Source organism: Puma concolor, chromosome B1 (genome assembly GCF_028749965.1).
Source record: "Puma concolor isolate L17-30 chromosome B1, mPumCon1.1.hap2, whole genome shotgun sequence".
In the NCBI taxonomy this organism is placed as follows: domain Eukaryota; kingdom Metazoa; phylum Chordata; class Mammalia; order Carnivora; family Felidae; genus Puma; species Puma concolor.
Genome location: NC_141670.1, coordinates 139,208,380 through 139,232,292, shown reverse-complemented (window position 1 = coordinate 139,232,292; position 23,913 = coordinate 139,208,380). Strand labels below are relative to the sequence as shown.

The window sequence follows — 23,913 nt, the reverse complement described above, 5'->3', positions numbered from 1 at the left end:
ACTGGGGCCAGGGGGGTTCTGCGAGGTGGTTCAGAGGCCAGCAACTTGGGTCGTGTAAGGCAGGCACTGAGTTTCAGGGGCCCAGGAGATCAAGGAGTGGGTGGGTGCCCTGGTCCACTCTTGGGCTCCCTCCCCTGCCAACAAGGACGGGGTGGGGGGGGGGGGTTGGCTAGGAAGAAGGGCGGTGGGAGAGTCACAGATGCGGCGACAGCCCCGCACCTGCCAGAATAAGTCAGGGCCTGGAGGAGGCTCTCCCCAGCCACAGTTAGAGCTCTGTGCTGGCGACAGAGCGATCTCGCCAAGGTCTCGGTTTGCTCGCCAAGAAACTTCTGGGACCGTGTAAGTGCAACTGGACATAGCAGATCACGGAGGGGGCAGAGGCAGGAGCCTTGCGGGGACAGGAGGGAAACTGGTTTCATCCATCTCACGCGCGAGAATCAAGACCGTTCCTATGCCGGGTCTCTCCACCTTCCTCCACTCCCTTTCTTGTCCTTAACTCGGCCCCAAGGTCCGCGGCCCGCGGAGGACACTGAGAACCTGAAAGGCGGCAGATAGGAGGACCCCAGGGACCAGCACGGACGACACAACAATCCCGCCCGTCTTCCCTCCCCGGAAGCCTCGGCCAGCCGGCGCCCAGCACGTCCCTCGGCGCGCCTCTGCACCCAGGGGTGGACCGACCGGACTCCGGGTCCCTCCCGCTCTCCAACCAAGAGTCGGCAAATGCGCCCACTTAGCCAGACAGCGGAGAAGGGAGAAGTTGCAAAGACCTGGACTGAGATAGCAGCCCGTCCCAAGGGCCGACCACTGCAGGGCAAAGGGGCCGGGCGCTTGGGGGAAGCGAGCGGAGTGCGGACAGGGCTCCCCGCACCACCGGCAGCGGAGCGGCGGCCGGCGACTCCGCGCGCCCCGCCGTGGCCTCGCCACGGCGCCCGGGGCACAGGGGGCGCCGGCGGGACTTACCCCAGAGCAGGGTGAGCAGCTTGGCTTTGGGGATAAGGACCAGGGAGTACACGGCCCCCAAGTGGAGGAGGCTCATCAGGACGACGTTTCTCCAGACGACGATCTGCCGCTGCCCGCGTCCGCCCAGTCTCTGCGGGTCGCCGCCTCCTTCCGAGACTTCGATCCTCGCACGGATCTCCTCCTTGGCGTTGCGGAAGGGGACCTGCCTCCCGTCGGCGGCCGGGCCGGGCATGGCTGGGGAGAGGTGGGCGCCCGAGGCAGCGGCAGCGGCAGCGGCAGCGGCAGCAGGCAGGCGCTTGGCCGGCGCGGAGCTCTCCGGTTGGGGGGCGGGGGCTTCTGCCTTTTGGGGTTGGGGAGGGGTGGTCTCTGCACTCCCGTCCCCGCCTTCCAGGCCCTTCTCTGGTTCCTGCCCTCTTCTTCGGGCGCTCAGCGGGGACTAAGGATGCCAATCTGGGCGCCCGGCATCTGTTGCTGGCGAATCACCGCGGCGGCTGCTGGGGCCAAACTCCGCTGCGAGGAAGAGGAGGCGAGCGCAGGGGGCGGGAGGGGGCGCGGAGTTGGGGGAGGGCGCGCGGAGAGGGAGCGGGAGGGAGCCCTCAGAGGGAGTCGGGGAAGGAAGACCTGCATAGCTACAGCCAATCAGGACGGCTTATGGGGCTCTTAAAGAGGAAGGCGCCCTCCTGGCCTCCGCTGCCCCGGGCTCCCTTGAGCGCGACGGGCGGGCGCGCGGGGCAGGCGCTTGGCCCCTCCGCCCGAGGGTGGGGGCATGTGGCTCCCCCGCCAGGGAGCCTGCAGCGCGGCTCACGGCACTTTTGTCGTTTTTGTGTGCTTCTCCAGTTCCAAAAAATACCTTTCCCTTTTGAAAATACCTTTTTTTTTTTTTTTTTTTGAAGCCACAGTTCACTGGTGTTGGCGGATTTAAAATACTTGCCTGGGGTCGCAACACAGGTTAAGGCCATATCCGAGATGAGAATCAGAAGCGCACGCGTCTGCAGGTTCAACTGGCTCCTTGGGCCAGTGGAGGGATTGAAGGCAGCTGCTCAACTTTTAACAGGCAGCCGCAACCAGACACACAGTAGGTGCTCAATTAGTGCCTTTTAGATGATACGTGATTTAGTAGCCACCAGTGCCCTGTCCACCGCGCAGCCCATCCGCGGCGGAACTCTGCTTACGGGTAACTCTGGACTAATCAGCGCCCTTCCGGACTCCGCTGATGGAACAGTACCGTAAAGTCAGCACCGTTGTGAACGGGGCTTTAGAAAAATCACCCAGAACGTTCCAAGGAAAATTACCCCGTGAAAAACTTGTGTTTGTTCATTCCTCTCTCGCAGACAATTCAGAGCTGTTCAGAGGGAGCCCTAGTTGCACAGAAATGCTGACGGGGTGAGCTGGTCGTGTTCTAAGCAGGTGAGACTGCACGTGTGGTAGCCGAAGAAAAAGCGCTCAGGACTGGAAATCAGGGGCTCTGAGTTCTAGTTCTGAGTCGTGTGACCCGTCTTGGCTTTCCAGACACAAATTTTCTTACCCGGGAAACAGAACTAATGTTTACTCTTTCTTCCAGCTTGCAATTCTATGAATGTGAGTTTGAAGGAGTACCATTATGTTGACAAATAAGGCTGATTTTTGGGTTACCCATCCTTTCCAAGATTCCAGGAGAGGGGGAAAAATTACAAAGAACTGGCTGCATGAAAGGGCCATACAAGAGCATCTTACTGTTAGCAGACCTGAAACAGTCCAATCAGCCAGGTTACAATAACGTCTGATTTATGGGGCGCCTGGGTGGCTCAGTCGGTTGAGCGTCAGACTTTGGCTCAGGTCATGATCTCATCACGGTTGATGAGTTCGAGCCCCACGTTGGGCTCTGTGCTGACAGCTCAGAGCCTCGAGCCTGCTTTGGATCTGTGTCTCCTTCTCTCTGCCCCTCCCCGCTCACGCTCTGTCTCTCTCTCAAAAATAAACATTAAAAAAATACCATCTGATTTAAAACTGTATGTGGCAGTGGAATTGGGGCCCCTGAGGGGTGTTATGGTGGCGCTTCAGATGGAGCTGATACTTTAGAATGAAAGGAAATTAGCCTGGACACTGGATAAATGTTGACATTATATAATGACTAGTGAGACAATAGAACATGAAACTAGAGGGTATAGACCTCATTATTCCTCTCAACCTGGGCTTTTTTTTTTTTAATTAAAAAAAATTTTTTTTAACGTTTATTTATTTTTGAGACAGAGAGAGACAGAGCATGAATGGGGGAGGGTCAGAGAGAGGGAGACACAGAATCTGAAACAGGCTCCAGGCTCTGAGCTGTCAGCACAGAGCCCGACGCCGGGCTTGAACTCACCGACCGCGAGATCATGACCTGAGCTGAAGTCGGCCGCTTAACCGACTGAGCCACCCAGGTGCCCCCAACCTGGGCTTTATAATGAACCACTTTTCTTCACATGTGCCTGCTCCTCCCCACTCCCATTAGACCCATATACTCCCTGCAGGTCTCTAATTCAGACTGTCCTTTCTCTCAGGGATGGACTAGTTGCTTGCCCAAAAATCTCTGAGTTATTGTAATGACTCACCCCACACACGCTCTGACCATTCGATCATTTGTGTGGGATTTATTGGGCACCTGCTACGTGCTGGGACTAGTGGGCACTGGGGATACAAGGATGAATAAGCTGTCCCTGCTCTAAAGGAGCTCCTCATCTAGGGGTGAAGACAGAGCAAACAAATGTAACCTCTTGGCTATGACCTTCAAAGGGCAGGAAGATCCAGCCCATTATCTGGAAAAAAAGTTATTTTATATCAAGCATATACAACAAGAGTCTGGGGGGGGGGGCGGGTAGGCAGCAAAACAGTTATTTACTTAACCCCTGGGTACATTATCTGTTAGATAAGCTACTCTACCTTGAATCTGTCTTGAATGAACATCTTCCTCTCTTCCCTCCAAAGGTTTAGCCTGGGTTGGGCCACTCCTTTCAGCAGGTTGGACTCAGGATGGAGAAGGGAATGTTTGTATGTGTTGGGGGGAGGGGCAAGTGCCCATGAGGTCTTTCAGACCTCAGAAGGATGACTGAAGAAAAATGGTTCTTCCCTATCTAATTTCAGAGTGAAACCTCTACAGATATAAGATATACTCTTGCTAATAACAACTTTCCCCTGTAGCATATTATGCTATCAGGGCTAGTGTCTCTTTTCTTAGCTTCTGGTCAAGACCCCAGACATGGATGAGTGTTCATTTCATCCCTTAATGGGGGCAAATGGGATAGTAACCTTTATCCTGTCAAACAAATAATTACCAAAAAGTGTGGTAAGAGCCCTAATAGTGGTATATATATATAAGGCAAAGTGGAGGTACAAAGGAAAGAAGAGGTAGGGGGAGAGGAGAAAGGGTGGTATCTTGAGTAAGGATTTTTTTTAACTTGGATTTTTAAAGTTTTTTTTTTTTTTAATTGTGGTCAAATATGCATAAATCCCAGCATTTTTATTTTTTTAAATTTTTTTTTCAACGTTTTTTATTTTATTTTTGGGACAGAGAGAAACAGAGCATGAACGGGGGAGGGGCAGAGAGAGAGGGAGATACAGCATCGGAAACAGGCTCCAAGCTCCGAGCCATCAGCCCAGAGCCTGACGCGGGGCTCGAACTCACGGACCGCGAGATCATGACCTGGGCTGAAGTCGGACGCTCAACCGACTGCGCCACCCAGGCGCCCCAAATCCCAGCATTTTTAAATGTTCAGTTCAGTAGTGTTAAATATATAATAAAATAAATATATACATCTCTAGACCTTTTTCAACTTTGCAAAACTGAAAGTCTATGCACATGAAAACAATTCCCCATTTCTCCCTCTCCCTAGCCCAGCAATCATCATTGGATTTTGTGTTTCTATAAGTTTGACTACTCTAGATACCTCATATAAGTGGAATCATATAGTGTTTGACTTTTTGTGTGACTGGCTTATTTCCCTTAGCACCATGTCTTTAAGGTTCATCCATGTTGTAAAATGTGTCAGAATTCCCTTCCTTTTCAAGGCCAGATAATATCCCATTGTATGTATTTACCACATTTTGCTTATCCATTCGTCTATGATGGGCACTTGGGGTTGCTTCCACCTTTTGGCTCTTGTGAATAATGCTACTACGAACATAGGTGTGCAACTATCTCTTTGAAACTCTGCTTTCAATGCTTTTGGATCTATATCCAGAAGTAGTATTGGTGGATTTAATGGTAATTTTATTTTCAATTTTGGGGGGAACTCCAAACTGTTTCCCATAACAGCAGCACCATTTACATTCCCACCAACAATGTGCAAGAGTTTTCATTTCTCCACATCCTCACTGATGCTTGTCATTTTTGTTGGGTTTCCTTTGTTTTTTGGATTTTTTTTTTTTTTAGATTACAGCCATTATTCTAATGGATTTGAGCTGACATATCATTGTGGTTTTGATTTGCATTTCCCTAATAGTGATGTTGAGCAACTTTTCATGGGCTTGTTGGCCATTTGTATGGCATCTTTGGAGAAACGTCTATTCTAATCCTTTGCCCATTTTTTAATCAAGTTTTTTGTTGTCGTTCAGTTACGGGAGTTCTTTTTACACTCTGGATATTAACCCCTTATTAGATAAATGGTTTGGAAATATTTTCTCCCATTCCATAGGTTGCCTTTTCACTGTCGATTGTGTCCTTTGATGCACAGAAGTTTTAAATTTTGATGTAGTCCAATGAGCCATTTTTACTTTTGTTACCTGTGCTCTTGGTATCGTATCTAAGAAATCATTGCCAAATCCAATGTCATGAAGCTTTGCCCCTGTTTTCTTCAAAGACTTTTTTAGTTACTTCATACATTTAGGTCTTTGATCCATTTGGAGTTAATTTTTGTATCTAGTATAAGATAAGGGTTCAACTTCATTCTTTCGCATGTAGATATTCAGTTTTCTAAACACCGTGTGTTAAAGGGACTCTCCTTTTCTTTCCCTGAATGGTCTTGGCACCCTTACAGAAGAACATTTGACCATACACTTGAGGGTTTATTTCTGGACTCTATTCTATTCCACTGGTCTGCATGTGTGTCTTTATGCCAGTACCACATTGTTTTGATTACTGTAGCTTTATAATACATTTTGAAATCAAGAAGCATAAAACTGCCAACTTTTTTCTTCTGTTTCAAGATTCTTTTGGACATTTTGGATCTGTTAAGATTCCATATAAATTTAGGATGGACTTTCTATTTCTGCAAAAAATTCCACTGGGATTTTCAACGTTTATTTATTTTTGGGACAGAGAGAGACAGAGCATGAATGGGGGAGGGGCAGAGAGAGAGGGAGACACAGAATCGGAAACAGGCTCCAGGCTCTGAGCCATCAGCCCAGAGCCAACGCGGGGCTCGAACTCCCGGACCGCGAGATCGTGACCTGGCTGAAGTCGGACGCTTAACCGACTGCGCCACCCAGGCGCCCCTCCACTGGGATTTTGATAGAGATTGCAATATATCTGAAGATCACTTTGGTTAGTATTGACGCCTTAACAGTATTAAGTCTCTAATCCAAAAACTTGAGATCTCTTTCTATGTGTCTTCTTTAATTTCTCTCAGCAACATTTTGTAGTTTTCAGTGTATAAGTCTTTTGCCCCCTTAGTTAAATTTGCCAAGGAAGGATCTTCAAGGAGTGCTCTCTAATAGAAATATAATACACACCACAAATTCCAGCCACATGTATAAATTTAAATTTTCTCGTAGCCACATTAAAAAAGTAGAAAAAATAAATTTTAGTAGTTTGTTTAACCCAATCTACCCAAAATATTATCTTTTCATTGTGTAGTCTATATAAAATTATTAAGACTTTTATACTTTTTCCCACACTGTACCTTCAAAATCCATTGTTTATTATTATGGCAGATGTTATTATAACATGTTAATTCGGGTTACCACATATCAAGTGCTTAATAGCCATGTGTGGCTCCTGGCTACCATCTCATAGAGCACAGTTTTGAAGGATAAGTAGTTCATCAGACAAATAAATGGCAGAGGACATTCCAGGTAGAGAAAATGGTGCAAGCGAAAGCTTTTGCATTTGGCATTTAGGGATGTGTCTGAAATATCTGAGGTGAAAGTAGGAAACCGTAGGAGATGAAGTTGAAATGCCATGCAGTGGGCAGCACATGAAGGTAGGTGGGTTTCATGAATGTCATGCCAAAAGAGCTATGTGGTAGGTGAGGGGAGACATGGGAAAGCTTTATGAAGCATAATAATGTGATCAAATTTGTATTATAGAAAGACCACTCTAGAAGAGGTGTGGAGAATGACGTGATTGGAGGCAGAGAGAGGTAGGGCTGAAGGCAAGGGGACCGGTTAGGGCACTGTTTTAAGAGTCTGGTCAAGTGATGATGAGGGTCTGAAGTAAGGCAAAGGCACAGATTCTGGAGAAGAGGTTATGGAGAGGAGGGATAAATCCAAAGAAACTAAAATGGAAGAGCCAGCAGGCTTCATGCTTGATTGAACATGAAGGGGAGGAATAAAAAATACTGGATCCTTTTTGGCTCTCTGGATTTGGTATTCAAGTGAAAGACAGGGTCACTTATTGAGATATTAAATCTGTGCTTATATTTTTGTAAAATAATATACTTAATAATACTTAATACTTAATAATAATACCTACTTTATAGTATTCTTGTGGCAACTAAAGATTAGAACAGCCTGGTAGGTAGTAAGGAATCCATAAATATTAATCATCATCATCACCATAATCATCCTAATCATTTTTTGAGATTTGGACTGAAAAAGCAGGAGCAAGTTAAAAAAAGAAAAAAAAGGTCCTGTGTTGTCAGACATCCAAATAGAATGTTCAGTAGGTTGTTGAATACATAGGCCTGGAGCCCAGCGAAGATGTAGGCTGGAGAGAACATCTTAGTCATAACTGAATAGAGTAAAATCTAGACGTGGAAGCAGTTGCCCTGGGAAGGTAGGAAGGATTCTGGGTAGAATTCTAGTGAAGTGCTATTCATGAGAATGGCAAAGAAAAGGAAGCCTGTGGCATGGATTGAGAAGATGGAAGAGTTAGGAGAATCAGCAAAATGTGGGAGAGGATTCACAAAATCGCATGTTATAGAGAAGCTACTAAGGAGGGAGAATGAGGAGCCCACTGCATACAAAGGTCATGGCTGACCTGTGCCGAGGCCTTTTCAGCAAGTTATGGGAAAAGACCTTACACAGAAGTTTAAGAATGAGGAAGAGGAGACAAGCATAGCATATATATGGAAATCAATTTTTCAAGAAGCTTGAAGTGAAGGGTAAAGAAACGAAACTGAGTGTGTGTCTGAGTGTTCAGACAAGAGGGATTTGAGCACACTTATTGGCTAGCAGAAATATAATGAAAGGTCAAAGGTCAAAACCATGAGGAAGGGAATGCTTGATGGAGCTAGTTTCCTAGCGTTGGGGAGGGGGTTAAGCAGGATGGGATGGAGTGATCAGATGGTTGAACTTTGAGCAGAGGGACAGCTTGTTCTTGGAGACTGAAAGGAAATGAGGATGAGGGCAGATAGAGCTTTTAGAGCCAGTAAAGTGAAGGAGGGTGCCATGACAGCCTGTTTCTTCTGAAGGGAAAGGTCAGATCATCTGCTGGGTAAGCAGAGTGGGAATTTGGTAGAGAGCTGCAGAAAGGTGATGAAGGCTTCCAAGAGCTATTGAGCAGAATGAAAGAGGAAGCTGACCAAGAAATGCTTAAAAGATTGTTGAGCCAAATTAAAAGGGCCCAACCAAGAATGGATGCTCTAAGCTTAAAATGGCATCATGATGTCTGCACAGTAACGGTTACACAGCCTAACTCAGCAGTCTGATGGAATATCCCAATTGAAGTAGGGATGGGGATTTAAAAAAAAAATTTTTTTTATGTTTATTTTTGAGAGAGAGAGTGGGGGTGGGGGAGGAGCAGAGTCCTCCACCCCCCCCCCCCCAATGTGGGCTCAAACTCCAGAGTGAGATTATGACCTGAGCCCAAGTTGTACACTTAACCAATTGAACCACCCAGGTGCCCTAGGGGTGGGGTGAGGACAGGAGAGTCAGGTAACTGAGGTGCTGGTGATAGAGAAGTTTGTATGGAGTCCAGGCTGGAGAAAGGAGAAGGAAATGTGATCAGAAGGAAGCTAAGAACTCATATATAGTAGAGAAATCAAAGGCACCAAGGTTTTGAAAACAGTTGAAGAGCTGATTTCTGTTGGGGGATGAGAATAAAGGGAGTAATGGGCACTGTGCTCCAAGAGTGGGATTTGGGACTTAAGACCTATAGAGGTAGAAGCGTTTCCACTGCTTTTCCAATGATCAGTTCCAAGGTGAGGCCACAGGATTATAGTGGAGGTGGCTGTCCCTGGGATGAGCAGGTCAAAGGTAGACTGATGCTGAGGAGGTTGAGGTTTACTGGACAGGACCTTCACAGGAGTTTGAAATCACACAGAGTGGTTGTCCAGATTTAGCTGAAGAAGATTGTGAGCCAGGTGCTCAGTGGTTTGGGTCACAGGGGGCTTCCTTTTTTTTTTTTTTTTTTAAATAATCTTTTTTTTTTTTTAATTTTTTTTCAACGTTTTTTATTTATTTTTGGGACAGAGAGAGACAGAGCATGAGCGGGGGAGGGGCAGAGAGAGAGGGAGACACAGAATCAGAAACAGGCTCCAGGCTCTGAGCCATCAGCCCAGAGCCTGACGCGGGGCTCGAACTCACGGACCGCGAGATCGTGACCTGGCTGAAGTCGGACGCTTAACCGACTGCGCCACCCAGGCGCCCCAACAGGGGGCTTCCTAAACAAGGACAAGGCACAGCTCTCAATTGTCAGTGAACGCTTCCAAGATTATGTGGGTATTTCATTATTTTTTAATCACCTAGAGAGATGGACTTGATGCAGTTATGAAACCTGCCTGACCTGGAAGCCAGGGTGTGTTTGAAGGTTCCAGACTGGGTGGGTTGGAGGGATTCAGGCCTTCAAAGAACAAATTCTAGCCACACCAGGCAACTGTGAAATAAAATCACAGTTTTATTTACCACGGTATCAGAGGTAATCATGCAAGGCAACTCCCTTGGCCTAAGGAAGGGATGCACCCTGCAGCTCTTGTGGAATTAAAGGAGGGGGGCGAGCTGCCTTTTGGATGAGAGGCATGGACAACAATTTCACATGTAAACAATCTTTGGGTGAGGAAACCATTCCCAGGCTTTAGGTTAGAATAATTTCAGGGGAACATAAAGTTGGGAAGTTTGCCTCCAAGATGACCAGAAGAGTGGCTTTGAGATACAGCAACACCATTGGCTTAGTATAAAATTAGTCTTCTCAGCTTCCTCCACTCACAGAAGGGTTGGCTTCCTCTTTTCTGTATTAAATGGATTGGAAATTTTTCTTATTGAGATTTTATAGCAGTGGATGAGGGGGGACCTGTTCCTAAAAAATGAATGATTCTATTGCTTTGGATATGAAGGGAATGAGGGGTTTTCTTTTAACAAAGCCCAGCCTTGTTGCTTAAGACCCTTCCCATATTTCCTGACCACTCTTAACAAAGTGCTACCGGGGCACCTGGGTGGCTCAGTCGGTTAAGTGTCCGACTTCGGCTCAGGTCGCGATCTCACGGTCTGGGAGTTCGAGCCCCACGTCGGGCTCTGTGCTGACAGCTCGGAGCCTGGAGCCTGCTTCGGACTCTGTGTCTCCCTCTCTCTCTGCCCCTCCCCTGCTCATGCTCTGTCTCTCTCTGTCTCAAAAATAAATAAAAACATTAAAAGATTAAAAAAAAAAAAAACCAACAAAGTGCTACCATTTGGCAGCAGGAACCTAGGCAGGGGAGATGGCTGGATTTGAAGGCCTTTACTTCCTAATTCTTAGAGAAGAGCATCTACTTAATGAGAAACTGGAGTACCGAAACCAACCCAAACCTGTCTCTTCTGTCGGTGATATACTGTCCTTTGCATCTTTCCAAGTTATCTTCAGTTGGAATGAAATTAACATTTTCATTCAACATCTATTTATTTGAGCCTCTTGTAGAAGCCAAGCATAAGTTCAGCTCCATGGACAGGAGTATATGGCTGTGCTCATGGAACTCAAGGTCCAGCCGGGCAGCCAGAAGGCAATCAAATCCTCACTATGAGAAGAATATACCACAAACTCTAACAAATGCTATGGAAGAATCACTAAGCATCTTTTAAGAGCCAGTCATGGCAAGTTAACATTTGTGAAAACCTACACCACACCCCGCTTTGACCAACATCTGGGTAAAACAAGGTGTACAAACCAAACCAAGCTCCTCCCCACTGTCTCTCTCTCCCTGCTCCCAAATCCCAGCTCTCTGAAATAAATGAACAATACCTATTATTGTGACAGAAGAAAGACAGTATTGAAACGTTTTCACCCACAACTCTTCCAGCTCTCCAGTTCCCCGCCCTGCCCCAATTTCTTTTAGGATAGTTATTTTGGTTTCCAAGGGCAGATAAACAAGCTCTTATTTATTTCTCAGTATTAGCTGCAGTTATTGTTTCTGTTTCAATGACCTCTTTCTCTCCCTGCTGTGTCAATTACCACAGGCTGCTCTTAAAAGGCAAAGGCCCCTGCTGTTCTTTAGTGGGGAGGGGGCATTTGTAAATAGAGTTCAGGAATGTCAAAAGGGTGACCCAGATTTTGCAGCACCAGAGAAAAAGCTAGTTCATTGTTGAGTATCTATGTAATCAAATGTGGCCTATTCTTGATGTGGGAAACAGGTGTCTAGAAAGGTTAATTTCATGGAAATATATATCATTACAGAGGGGAACTCACCCCTAAGGACCTCAATGCCAAGCAAATATATTTATCCCAAATCCTCAAATTAGAAACTGTTTTAATGCCTGCCCACTTATTTCCAACCAAGGAAAGCCTAGCATTGATTTTTCTCCAGATTACACATAAAATTAATTCTACAAAAGAAAGAAAGGTATCCAAATATAAATAGGCCTGAGTTGTTTGTCATTTTTCTTCAAAGCTTCGGTGCTTATCCTAATTTGTTTTCCATTCCTTTTGAAGATTTGTAGTTAATACACAAAGATGCTGTAGGAAAGGTAGGTGGATAACAGGCTTCCAGAGCTGGGAAGTGAAATGAGAGTTTTCTTGTCCTACCCTCTCATTTTACAAACAGGGATTTGGAGGCAAAAAGCGGCAACATTTGACTGACAGTAAGTGGCGGAGAAGATGCCGAAATCCAGTTCCTGGACACTCGGGAGGTGCTCTTTTACAGCATCTCCCCGTGAAATTTTGCACTGGGACCACCCAGGGCTTCCCTCCAGTAGGTAAGGGATTGTTTTGGCCTACTCTTTCCCCCACTCTTCTCTAAATTGCACCCCTTCCTATGGGGAAACCATTCCATGGGCTTCTTGGTGGGGCTTACAAATCACTGTGTTCATACATAGGCACACTATGTGGGCCAGCAGATTCTAGTATCCTACTTCTCTGGGCACAGAACTCAGTTAGGGAGTGGGCACGAGACCCAAACAGAAGCAATTGGAGTTGTCTTTGTGAGCAGTATTTGGGTATTGTGAGAGGTTTCCTCTCCCCTTTGTATATCCCAAGCAGTGGAGGCGTATGCGGGTTTTGGGTTGCCAGGGGCCATCTTTCCCAGCACATAAAGAGAACCTGCCTAAAAAGAAGCCAACACATAATGCTCAGTAAGTTGATCCATTTATAATAACCACATGCCTCATTTGTGGGAAATGCCAGGTCTCTGTAGACTAAGAGGGAAAATAGCAAACTCAAAGAGCGTAATGTGTTTTCGTTGTAGTAGCAGTTATTCTTACTTTGGGAAAACTGGTTTTGTGAAAGGAACATGCTCACCAGGCTGAGATCTGGGTTTGAATACAGATTTTACTGCTTACTAGCTGCATCGGGCAACTGAACTAATAGCTTAGCTTCCTGGGCTGATGTGATGAGGACTGAGAGAGAGAGCTAAGTACCTCTTTCAGTGCCCAGCTCAAGGAAAGGTTAGGTCCCTTCAAGGTGTCCAAGCAGTACCTTCCAGCAGAAAACTCTTTGTGGACTTGATTTTTACCTGTTAAAACTGACTTGTTCTCTCCCAAAGATTCCTTCAAGCAAAAAAGGTGGTCAGGGAAGGTCATCGGTTATATGGAGATAGCTAGAGGGATAGGTAGTTACTTTTAGGTCACTTTTAGGAGATGGTTGCTTTCCCTCTTTACTACTGAAGCCTGTTTTTCATATTCAATTCCACCACGTACTCTAGTTCTCCTAGAGTAGCGAACTCCTTTATTGGACAAAGTACAAGAAGAAATGATGTCTCATAATTTTTTTTTTTAACAGTTAGGGTCATTGATTTTTTTTATGTTTATTTTTTTGCAAGCGTGAGCAGGGGAGGAACAGAGAGGGGGACAGAGGATCTGAAGAGGGCTGTGTGCTGACAGGCTGACAGCAGCAAGCCTGCTGTGGGGCTCAAACTCACGAACCATGAGATCATGACCCGAGCCAAAGTTGGACACTTAACTGACTGAGCCACCCACGCCCCCCTGATTTCTCATCATTAGCCAACTCATACTTATTGGCTGCCTTAATGGTTCCCTTAAATTATATATTATACTCACTACTCTTTTACTTACCAGAAAAAAAGGTTTGAAACTTTCCTCTTCTAATCAAATTTGAATCCATTCTGTTCCTGTGATAGGCTCCCTCCTGGTTCATTTTACATCAACTACTGGAAACACATCTGTTTGGAAATGAAGTCTCTACTGAACTGCATGAAGCCATTTACAAATATTAATTACTGAAGTAAAGAAACCAAGTTAATAATGCTAAAATGCTATGCTCTAGACCTGAGAAGTGTAAAAGCCTCTGAAGATATAAAAGAGATAATTGTAGATGTTTGAGACACCAATTTCATTAGAATTTACCTCACATAGGCTAAAGTCCAACAAGTCTTGTATCTTTTTGAAACAGAAATGTTTTGGGGCTCCTGGGTGGTTCAGTCGGTTGGGCGTCTGACTCTTGATCTCAGCTCAGGTCATGATCTCTCGGTTTCGTGAGTTCAGGCCCCACGTTGGGCTCTGTTTTGACACTGTGGAGCCTGCCTGGGATTCTCTCTCTCCTCTCTCTGCTTCTTCCTCCCTTGTGCTGTGCCCGCCCCCCAAAGTAAGTAAACATTAAAAAAAAAAAAGGAAATAGAAATATTTCCTCTATTTCATAAGGCTTCTGAAGCCATCTCCCCCTCCCCCCTCCCCGCTTGCACATTAACCCATTGATACATAAAAGGTGGTTTAGAAAGGTCATGGACCAGGAAATTATAAGACAGCAATAAAAGCAGGAACAGGCTTACCTGATGAACAATAACAATAGCCTTCTAAGTCTATGGAATATCAGCCAAAAATTGAATTCAAATTCTACAAGGAGTACAACTTCATTAAAATGAAGATCTTAGACATTATGGAGTAATGATGTTTGTACAAAGTCATTCTAGGTGTTTCAGACTAACAACATTAACATTGTTTGCTAAATAAATACTTTAGCAGATCTCTGGAAGCATGAATCCAGAATGCAAAGAACAGGTACCAGAGTTTTATCAAAGTCTAGTTCCCTTTGTTGGATTTTACTAGCTTTTTCTAGATCTACACCAACCACCTTAAAATCCACACATCCCATTCCTCCAAGAGGGGGTAAAAAGGCAAACAACTGGACAAAAAATGATACAATTTGACTTCAGTCAGGCTTAGATGCGCACTATGCAACCTGGTTCATAGTTCATAAATGACTGGTTCAGTTACGAAAGCACTGATGCTACAGAAATGTAGATGAAACAAGTAGTATACTGGGGAAAGTGGAAATACAGAGCTAATTTGATGGCTTTTTCTTTGTAATCTAGTTTGGTTGAAAGATTTGGGGTATTCATCCACAAGACCAAAGAGTTAAGATTTTCTGTGCATACATGAGAAGATGCTCAACGTCACTCCTCATCAGGGAAATACAAATCAAAACCACACTGAGATACTACCTCACGTTGGTCAGACTGGCTACAATGAACGAATCAGGAGACTATAGTGCTAGAGGATGTGGAGAAACAGGAACCTTCTTGCACTGTTGGTGGAATGCAAACTGGGGCAGCTGCTCTGGAAAACAGTGGGGAGGTTCCTCAAAAAATTAAAAATAGACCTACCCTATGACCCAGCAATAGCACTACTAGGAACTTATCCAAGGGATACAGGAGTGCTGATGCATAGGGTCACTTGTACTCCAACGTGTATAGCAGCACTTTCAACAATAGCCAAATTATGGAAAAAGCCTAAATATCCATCAACTGACGAATGGATAAAAAAGATGTGGTTTATATATACAATGGAATACTACTTGGCAGTGAGAAAGAATGAAATCTGGCCATTTGTAGCAATGTGGCTGGAACTGGAGTGTGTTATGCTAAGTGAAATAGGCAGAGAAAGACAGATACCATATGTTTTCACTCATGTGGATCCCGAGAAACTTAACAGAAGACCAGGGGGGAGGGGAAGGGGGAAAAAAAAAGTTACAGAGAGGGAAGGAGATAAACCATAAGAGACTCTTAAATACTGAGAACAAATTGAGGGTTGATAGGGGGGTGGGGGAGAGGGGAAAATGAGTGATGGGCATTGAGGAGGGCACCTGTCAGGATGAGCACTAGGTGTTGTATGGAAACCAATTTGACAAGAAGTTATATTTAAAAAAAAAAAAAGATTTTCTGTGCATAGACAGTCCCTTTTACTCATAGAGTAATTTCAGATGCTACTTGTGACATCTTTAGCACTTGATGAACACCCACAGATTTGTCAGGGTTCTATCTGGGAATGCTGCCATCACAGCAGGGGAACAACAAAATAAAGAGGGGAGCACACACACTTATGTACGCATGCATACACGGATGTGCACACGCTATTTGCTCAATCTTCATGACAGTTCCAAACGAAGTCTCCACCACAGCAGAAGAGTCAACAGTTGGCCTTGCAGTCGCTCTTAGGTGGACACAATTCTGGCTCAGGAGACAAGTGGTTATCAGTGTTAACCAGTCATCATCCCTCCCTTTACCTTTTAGGCAGGTGTTAATCAAGGTACATCTGGTTGCCCGGAACTCCATTGTATCTTTTTGTCCTCCAGAATACATAGGAGTTTTCTGAGTCCAGAGGAATATATATAGGCTCACTGGGCTCCCAACAGTCAAGCATAGAGCAAGGTGTTCCCAACTTTTCCCTGCTGCCACACTATTCAAATAAACAACTACCTCCATCAGCTATGTATGCCATTACATATAAAGATTCTCAAATGAGGCCTAAGAATACATCCACCCCACCAAGCACAAAGGGCCGTATGAAGAATGAAGAGCAGGTGCAATATTAAAAAGCACCTCCAGGGGCTCCTGGGTGGCTCAGTCGGTTGGGCCTCTGACTTTGGCTCAGGTCATGATCTCACAGCTTGTGAGTTCAGGCCCCCGCACTGGGCGCTGTGCTGACAGTTCAGAGCCTGGAGCCTGCTTCAGATTCTGTATCTCCCTCTCTCTATGCCCCTCCACTCATGCTCTGTCTCTCTCCTTCAAAAATAAATAAACATTAAACAAACAAACAAACAAAAAAAGCACCTCCCAAGGGTGCCTGGGTGGCTCAGTTGGCTAAGCTTCCGACTTCAACTCAGGTCATCTTACAGTTTGTGAGTTCGAGCCCCGCGTCAGGCTCTGTGCTGACAGCTAGGAGCCTGGAACCTGTTCGGATTCTGTATCTCCCTCTCTCTCTTCCCTACCCCTGCTTGTGCTCTGTCTCTCAAAGATGAATAAACGTTTAAAAATTTAAAAAAAGGGGCGCCTGGGTGGCGCAGTCGGTTAAGCGTCCGACTTCAGCCAGGTCACGATCTCGCGGTCCGTGAGTTCGAGCCCCGCGTCGGGCTCTGGGCTGATGGCTCAGAGCCTGGAGCCTGTTTCCGATTCTGTGTCTCCCTCTCTCTCTGCCCCTCCTCCGTTCATGCTCTGTCTCTCTCTGTCCCAAAAATAAATAAACGTTGAAAAAAAAAAAAATAAAAATTTAAAAAAAAAGGAAAGCACCTCCCAGAGGTCTGATACATCTCCTGGCCACACCCAGCTCCACCTACCAGTTTCCCTCACACCCCTTTCCTTGTTTTAAAATTAAGTAGGTTCAAAAAAATATAAAGCACACCAACAAAGGGGCAAAACTGAAGGAATTTGGGATTCAGGATGAATTGATTCATCACTATACACAAAATAATCTCAAGGGTACAGCTAGAACTTTCCCAAACTAAGTAACACATCCACCACATCATCGTGTAAGAGTAACTTTATACAGAGGTGCCTGAATCGTGCAGGAATACAGTGCAGTGTCACTGGAGTTGAAAATGTTAAAAACAGGCTCATTCACAAAATCAAGTTGAAGTTTTTTTCTCTACTTTTATAAAAAGAAAACTTTTTGAAGTTGTTCTGCTTTTCTTCAAGAAAACAAAGGGTGCTCTTTCCATAATCTCCTAATATCTTCATCCTTCACACAACACAGTATTTTGGGTTCAGCTCTTCTTACCACCATCCATTTATGTGAAAATTCTCCAAGGTTATAAGCCACGTGAAAAAATGCCTCCACTGTGGGAAAAAAAATTATCACAATGATGTATTGAGAAAGGAGAGATAATGGCTGCTCAGATGTCAGTGGCAAATAGTTTTTTACCCTCTACATGTAAAATCTTTGGGGTTGGCCAGGACTCCACTGCCACGTACTTTTCTTTCTCTTTTGGGAATTTATTTTTTTCTAAAATGCTGCCAATGATGCTATTATCCTATCAGGGTAAATGTGCAGCCATAACACAAATTGTAATGTAAGGGCAATAGATGAAAAAAATTACTAGAAGCCAACCTGCTGTTCCGATGGAGTCTGGGACTGACACTGCAGTTGGGGACCAGGTCCAGAAGGTCAAGCTGTGACATCAGTGAGTCACAGAACTGACTCAGTCTACTCAACTCCCAGGAGACTGAAGGGTAGGTGCCCCAGTATATCACCCTAGTCCTGAGGCTCCAATGCTCACACATACTATCAAGGTCCTCCTTTTTAGTTATAAAACTATTCTGAGCTAAACAATGAGTGGTTAATTTTTTTTTTTAATTTTTTTTTCAACGTTTATTTATTTTTGGGACAGAGAGAGACAGAGCATGAACGGGGGAGGGGCAGAGAGAGAGGGAGACACAGAATCAGAAACAGGCTCCAGGCTCTGAGCCATCAGCCCAGAGCCTGACGTGGGGCTCGAACTCCCGGACCGCGAGATCGTGACCTGGCTGAAGTTGGACGCTTAACCGACTGCGCCACCCAGGTGCCCCAAGTGGTTAATTTTTAAAAGAGGGGTTTAATTTGGCAAGTAGGGAATCCCAGCAAAAGAAAACGAGAGGTTCTTGCAAACTATTTCACTCAGGACATACAAAGCCTGATGAACTACTCTTACTGGAGCTACTCTTAATCCTTGAAACAGCAACTCTATCTCCATAGTAGTCACAGTATTTATTTTCTAGTTTTCCAATATACTTAGGTAAAATTACATAATGTAACAATGAAGAATTGTTAGTATTTAATTCTCAAGATTCTATGGGGACCATTATCTTTTATTAATCGCACTGTTCTTAAGACAAAATTATAATAAAATCACTTGACAGAAAAACTGGCTGATAAATGTTTTCCTTTGATTCAGGAGGCTGATAGAAATTAAAGTTTTCTTTCTAAACTTAAACCTCAGAATTCTGGGTGACTTTTAAAAAAATGGATGAACGAATTTCTAAATATAAAATGGAGATAATGCAATCTTAAAACTCAATACTGAAAACATTTATTAATAGAAGAAAGTCCAATGAATTCTACAGAATGAAAATGCTCAGTCTTTTCCAATAGATACTTAAAGCTAGTGATCCCACTTTTCATTAATATTTGCTAAAATCTATGTAACAGCTTCTAGATTTAGTTATTTGTTCAGGACTGGAATGAAGCCAAAGACACAAAAAAACAGGGATTAAACTAACCTGTGAGCAGCTGTTTTAAAAAAAAAAGACTACGTACACATAAAATAGGATTACACACTTTAATCTGATTGACATGGAGGAAGTAGGGAGGATGTGAAAGAAATTTAGTTTTAGCTCTGCTTTATGCATAACCAGATGCTTCTTTCCCAAAAAGTATACTGAGGTTTTAAAAACCACATTTGATCAGAATACTTCAGGAAAACATACTAGTGTAATCCAGGAAATACACTATTTGCAGAATAGGAAAATCGTCATGGGCAATAAAAGATTAAAACAAAAGAAAGCACCTGGGTTCTGAGCAGTTCTAAGGTGAGTATATCTGCAGGAATAGTGTAAATGCTCTTGACTGGCTGCTATGGAAACATGCTAATGAGGATTGGTCCATATCTTAACATTTTTTTAAAATATGCTTCTTTGGAAGAATGGCAATATGGGCTGGGAATAAAGATGTCCTTTCAGACACCCAGCTTATTGGCCTGGGTGAGAACGACTTTGAGAACTGGCATGAAAGCTGAGGTCTCACTGAAGTTGCTGGTGCTAACTATGTGGGTATGGATGGTCAATCCTTCTGAGTAGTTTCGAGTTTCAATGCTCCTCGCAATGTTGTGTAAACCATTGATGATCGTGGGTGAAAGCTGAAATAAAGGTAGAATCAAGAGAAAAAATTAAATTAAGGAAGAATTTCCCATAAACACTGATATTTAAAAGGAACTTAAAATAAATATTATAAAAAAGCAAATAAACCATTTAGCATTTCTAGAAATAGTTTCTTGGACCAAGCAACTCTTTAAGTTATAAAGTAGAACCATGACAAAATGATTTATGTAAGGAAACTATTATGAATTATGAACATGTATAAGCCAGGTTTTTGTTTTGTTTTTTTTTATAGAAATGAAGCCAGATTTTCCACCCCGAGCTGAAATGCTAACATCTTCCTCCACTTAAGAGCTTTACTTCTTCAATTATTTTAGAGATAGCCTCATACCTTTTAAAATTTTTCCCATGTATATGAAGGAGTTTAAAAATTCTTAATCACTGTATCTCAGAGTAAGGACCCTATTTATTCTCAAACCTTGTCTATAATAGAGATCTTGAACTTGTGGCCTACCTGCATATGTAGGACAATAGTTCTTACCAGGTACTCAATTTACCAATTCTCAACGGTTTTTTGTAATCTTACCATCTCTTAAAACCATAAAATCTATAGTTTCTGTCCCCCATTATTTGGCCTACATGCCCATACTTTTGAGGGAAGAATTTATTTTTGATCAGTCCATGGACCACACCACTTCTACTGTTACATCAACTTCCTTTGGTTTGGTTCTTGTGAAATAAGTGATGGGACTGATGTGAGGGTAGGGAAGAGAATGCTGAAATGGAAACAATACAGGACATATATAATGAACGGAAGACCAGTTACCCCAGGGCCACTACAAGTCAGTCTGTATTTCTACTCTTTGTTACAAGAGGAGTTAAAACTATACCCCTGCCTGACAAACACATACTCTCTCTCCCCACTACCCTCCCATCCCCAATAAATGACATTTAAGACTCTAGCTAGAGAAAGCCCATTCTATAACTGTCACCACAATTTTATCCCCAAATACATTACATACGTGTGCTGGTGAAATGCTCATTTACTAGCTACTAAGAAAAAATGATTATCATAGATCCTTCTTTTTCCCACAAACTTACTGTCTGTTCCCTAAGTTTATCATATAGAAACTCCAAGCGTTTGCTGGCATCATCTAGCTTCCTCTTGGTTTGCTGCAGGAGAGGAAAAACAGATGATGTTATATTTGAACGTTAACTTTAATCCAAAGACTTTGCCTTAACTCATTTCACTAACCCTGACACTCATCATGCTGAACAGCTTCATTTAAAAAAAAAATTTTTTTTTTAACATTTATTCATTTTTGAGAGACAGAGAGAGACAGAGAGCAAGCAGAGGAGGGTCAGAGAGAGAGGGAGACACAGAATCCCAAGCAGGCTCCAGGCTCTGAGCTGTTAGCACAGAGCCCGATGTGGGGCTCAAACTCACAAACTGTGAGATCATGACTTGAGCCAAAGTCACACGCTTAACCCACTGAGCCACTCAGGCGCCCAGCTTTATTTTATAAAGAAACAGAGGCAACTATGAACCAGAAACCTGAAAGACCATTACTGAAAGACAGAGTTCAGTAACCTATTAACGGGAGGGTCGGGGGAGAAAGGTAAAAGGATAAGGGGCTTCCTTCTGGAGTGCACGATGGAGTAGTGGTGGATTTCACGTGGACTGCAAGCTCATCTGACAAGGTGTGTGCACGTATAACTGCACTATTCACAAAAGCAGGAAGGGCCATCTGGAGGAGCAATGCATCATTGTACACCAGAAGAGAAGATCTAAGGACAGTTATTGTAAATTATGGGTGCTAGCAGGCTTACACAGAGGTGAACTGGAATCTTATTTTAACCTTTCTACTTTAATATTACTTGTACACTTAGTCCATTTGATAGTTAATTCTGCTTCTTTCTGAGCTGTTAGAACACCAAGAAAAAAAGAAAATTATCTTCTGGTGGCTTAAGATTACTAACACGGAAGTAGTAAAATGAGTTCTTAAATTAAGGAGTCTTCCTACCTCCCAATCCACGTACTAGAAGTCCAGTGAAAGAAAACTATTCTAAAGCTAAAATTATCGGCTTCAATTACAATGTGATTAACTTAATGACCTACATTATGCAGTAACCTTAGAGGTGACACTTCAATATTTATTTATTTATTTATTTATTTATTTATTTATTTATTTATTTTTAATTTTTTTTTTTAACATTTATTTATTTTTGAGACAGAGAGAGACAGAGCATGAACAGGGGAGGGGCAGAGAGAGAGGGAGACACAGAATCTAAAACAGGCTCCAGGCTCTCAGCGGTCAGCACAGAGCCCCACGCGGGGCTCGAACTCACGGACCGCGAGATCGTGACCTGAGCCGAAGTCGGATGCTTAACCGACTGAGCCACCCAGGCGCCCCTTCAATATTTATTGAGTGCCTATTATTTGCCATGCTTATGTCTCATGGAGCTCGGATTCTATTGGGTGGGAAAAAGATACTAAATAAATAATATGTTGTACATGAGATGGTGATGAGTGCCAGGAAGGAAAGCTAACAGTGTGAAGGGCTAGAAGCGCTGGAGTGCGGGCGGTAAAGAAAGGTTGGAAAGCTACTGGGACACGGGAGCAGAAGCCTGGAGCAAGTGTGCAGTAAGCAATGCAGCCACGTGGGGGCAGCATTCCAGGCAGAGGAGTGCTGACGCGCGCTGGGTATGCTGCAGGACAGTGTCAGCGTGTCACAAGAAGAGTAAGGAAAAGCTCGGAGCTTTTCCCCATCGTGTATAATGTTAGTGGTGGGTTTTTCATACATGGCCTTTATTATGTTGAGGTACGTTCCCTCTACATCTACTTTGTTGAGGGTTTTTATCATGAATGGATTTTGTACTTTGTCAAATGCTTTTTCTGCATCTACTAAAATGATCAGATGGTTCTTATCCTTTCTCTTGTGGATGTGATGCATCACATCAATTGATCTGTGAATATTCACGTTACTGCATGTCATCCTCAGGCAGGGGCCATGCTGATCTTCTCTGTACTGGTCCAATTTTAGTATCTGTGCTGCCGAAGCGAGCAAAGATTTATCTATGAATACTGAACCACCTTGCATGCCAGGAATAAATTCCACTTGATTGTGCTGAATAATTTTTTTAATGTATTAAAATCCCAACAGCATTTTTCACAGAACTAAAACGAATAATCCTAAAGTTTCTATGGAACCACAAAAGACCCCAAATAGACAAAGCAATCTTGAAAAACAAAAGCAAAGCTGAAAGTATCACAATTCTGAGCAAAGCTGTAGTATGGTACTGGCACAAAAACAGACACATAGATCAATGGAACAGAAGAGAAAACCCAGAAATAAACCCACAATTGTATGGCCAATCCATCTTCGACAAAGGAGGCAAGAATATGCAACCGGAAAAAGATGGTCTCTTCAACAAATAGTGTTGGGAAAACTGGAGGGCAACATACAAAAGAATGAAACTGGACCACTTTCTTACACCATACACAAAAATAAACTCAAAATGAATTAATTAAAGACCTAAATGTGAAACCCAAAGCTATAAAAGTCCTAAAGAGCATAGGCAGTAATTTATCTGACATCAGCCATAACATTTCTCTAGATATGTCTCCTGAAGCACAGGAAACAAAAGCAAAAATGAACTATTGGGATTACATCAAAATAAAAAGCTTTTGCACAGTGAAGGAAACGTTCAACAGTTAAAACTAAAATGCAACATACTGAATGGGAAAAGATATTTGCAAATAACCTATCTGATAAAGGGTTAGTATTCAAAATCTATAAAGAATTGATACAAACCCCAAAAACAAATAATCCAATTAAAAAATGGGCAGAAAACATGAACAGACATTTCTCCAAAGAAGGCACACAGATGGCCAACAGACACATGAAAAGATGCTCACCACCACTCATCACCAGGAAAATGCAAATCAAAACCACAATGACATATCACCTCATACCTATCAGAAAGGCTAAAATAAAAAACACAAGAAACAACATAGTGTTGGTAAGGATGTAGGAAAAAAGGAACCTTCTTGCACTGTTAGTGGGAATGTAAACTGGTGCAGCACCTGTGGAAAACAGTATGAACGGTCCTCAAAAAGTTAAAAATAGAACTACCCTACAATCCAGTAATTGCACTAGTGGGTATTTACCCCCAAAATACAAAAACACTAATTCAAAGGGATACATGCATCCCTATGTTTATTGCAGCATTATTTATAATACCCAAATTATGGAAGCAACCCGAGTGTCCATCAATAGATGAATGGATAAAGAAGGGGTGGTATGTACATGTATATAGACATACACACACATACACAATGGAGTATTACTCAGTA

At 43.5% G+C, this 23,913-nt stretch overlaps 2 protein-coding genes, 1 long non-coding RNA gene and 1 other non-coding gene across 35 annotated transcripts in view; 1 reads left to right on the top strand and 3 right to left on the bottom strand.

Annotated features, from left to right (window-relative positions):
• Positions 1–1,496, bottom strand: part of SCD5 (stearoyl-CoA desaturase 5) — a 155,029-nt gene extending 153,533 nt beyond the window's left edge. Inside the window, exon 1 of the mRNA XM_086704739.1 lies at positions 961–1,496. Coding sequence (XP_086560865.1) covers positions 961–1,192 — 232 coding nt within the window. The 5' untranslated portion in view covers positions 1,193–1,496. The remainder of the gene's footprint in view (positions 1–960) is intronic.
• LOC147581904 (uncharacterized) lies at positions 1,496–20,664 on the top strand. Its single transcript, XR_015250371.1, has 3 exons — positions 1,496–2,367; positions 12,084–12,234; positions 19,852–20,664. It is a non-coding gene; the product is annotated as an uncharacterized LOC147581904 (long non-coding RNA).
• Positions 19,008–23,913, bottom strand: part of SEC31A (SEC31 homolog A, COPII component) — a 72,633-nt gene continuing 67,727 nt past the window's right edge. For all 32 annotated transcript variants that reach the window (XM_086704710.1, XM_086704717.1, XM_086704719.1 and 29 more), the window contains 2 exons: positions 20,658–20,729; positions 19,008–19,597 (listed from right to left, as the gene is read on the bottom strand). In XM_086704710.1, the coding sequence (XP_086560836.1) occupies positions 19,418–19,597; positions 20,658–20,729 (252 nt within the window). In that variant the 3' untranslated portion in view covers positions 19,008–19,417. The remainder of the gene's footprint in view (positions 19,598–20,657; positions 20,730–23,913) is intronic.
• LOC112859141 (U6 spliceosomal RNA) lies at positions 22,518–22,624 on the bottom strand. Its single transcript, XR_003223458.1, has one exon. It is a non-coding gene; the product is annotated as a U6 spliceosomal RNA (small nuclear RNA).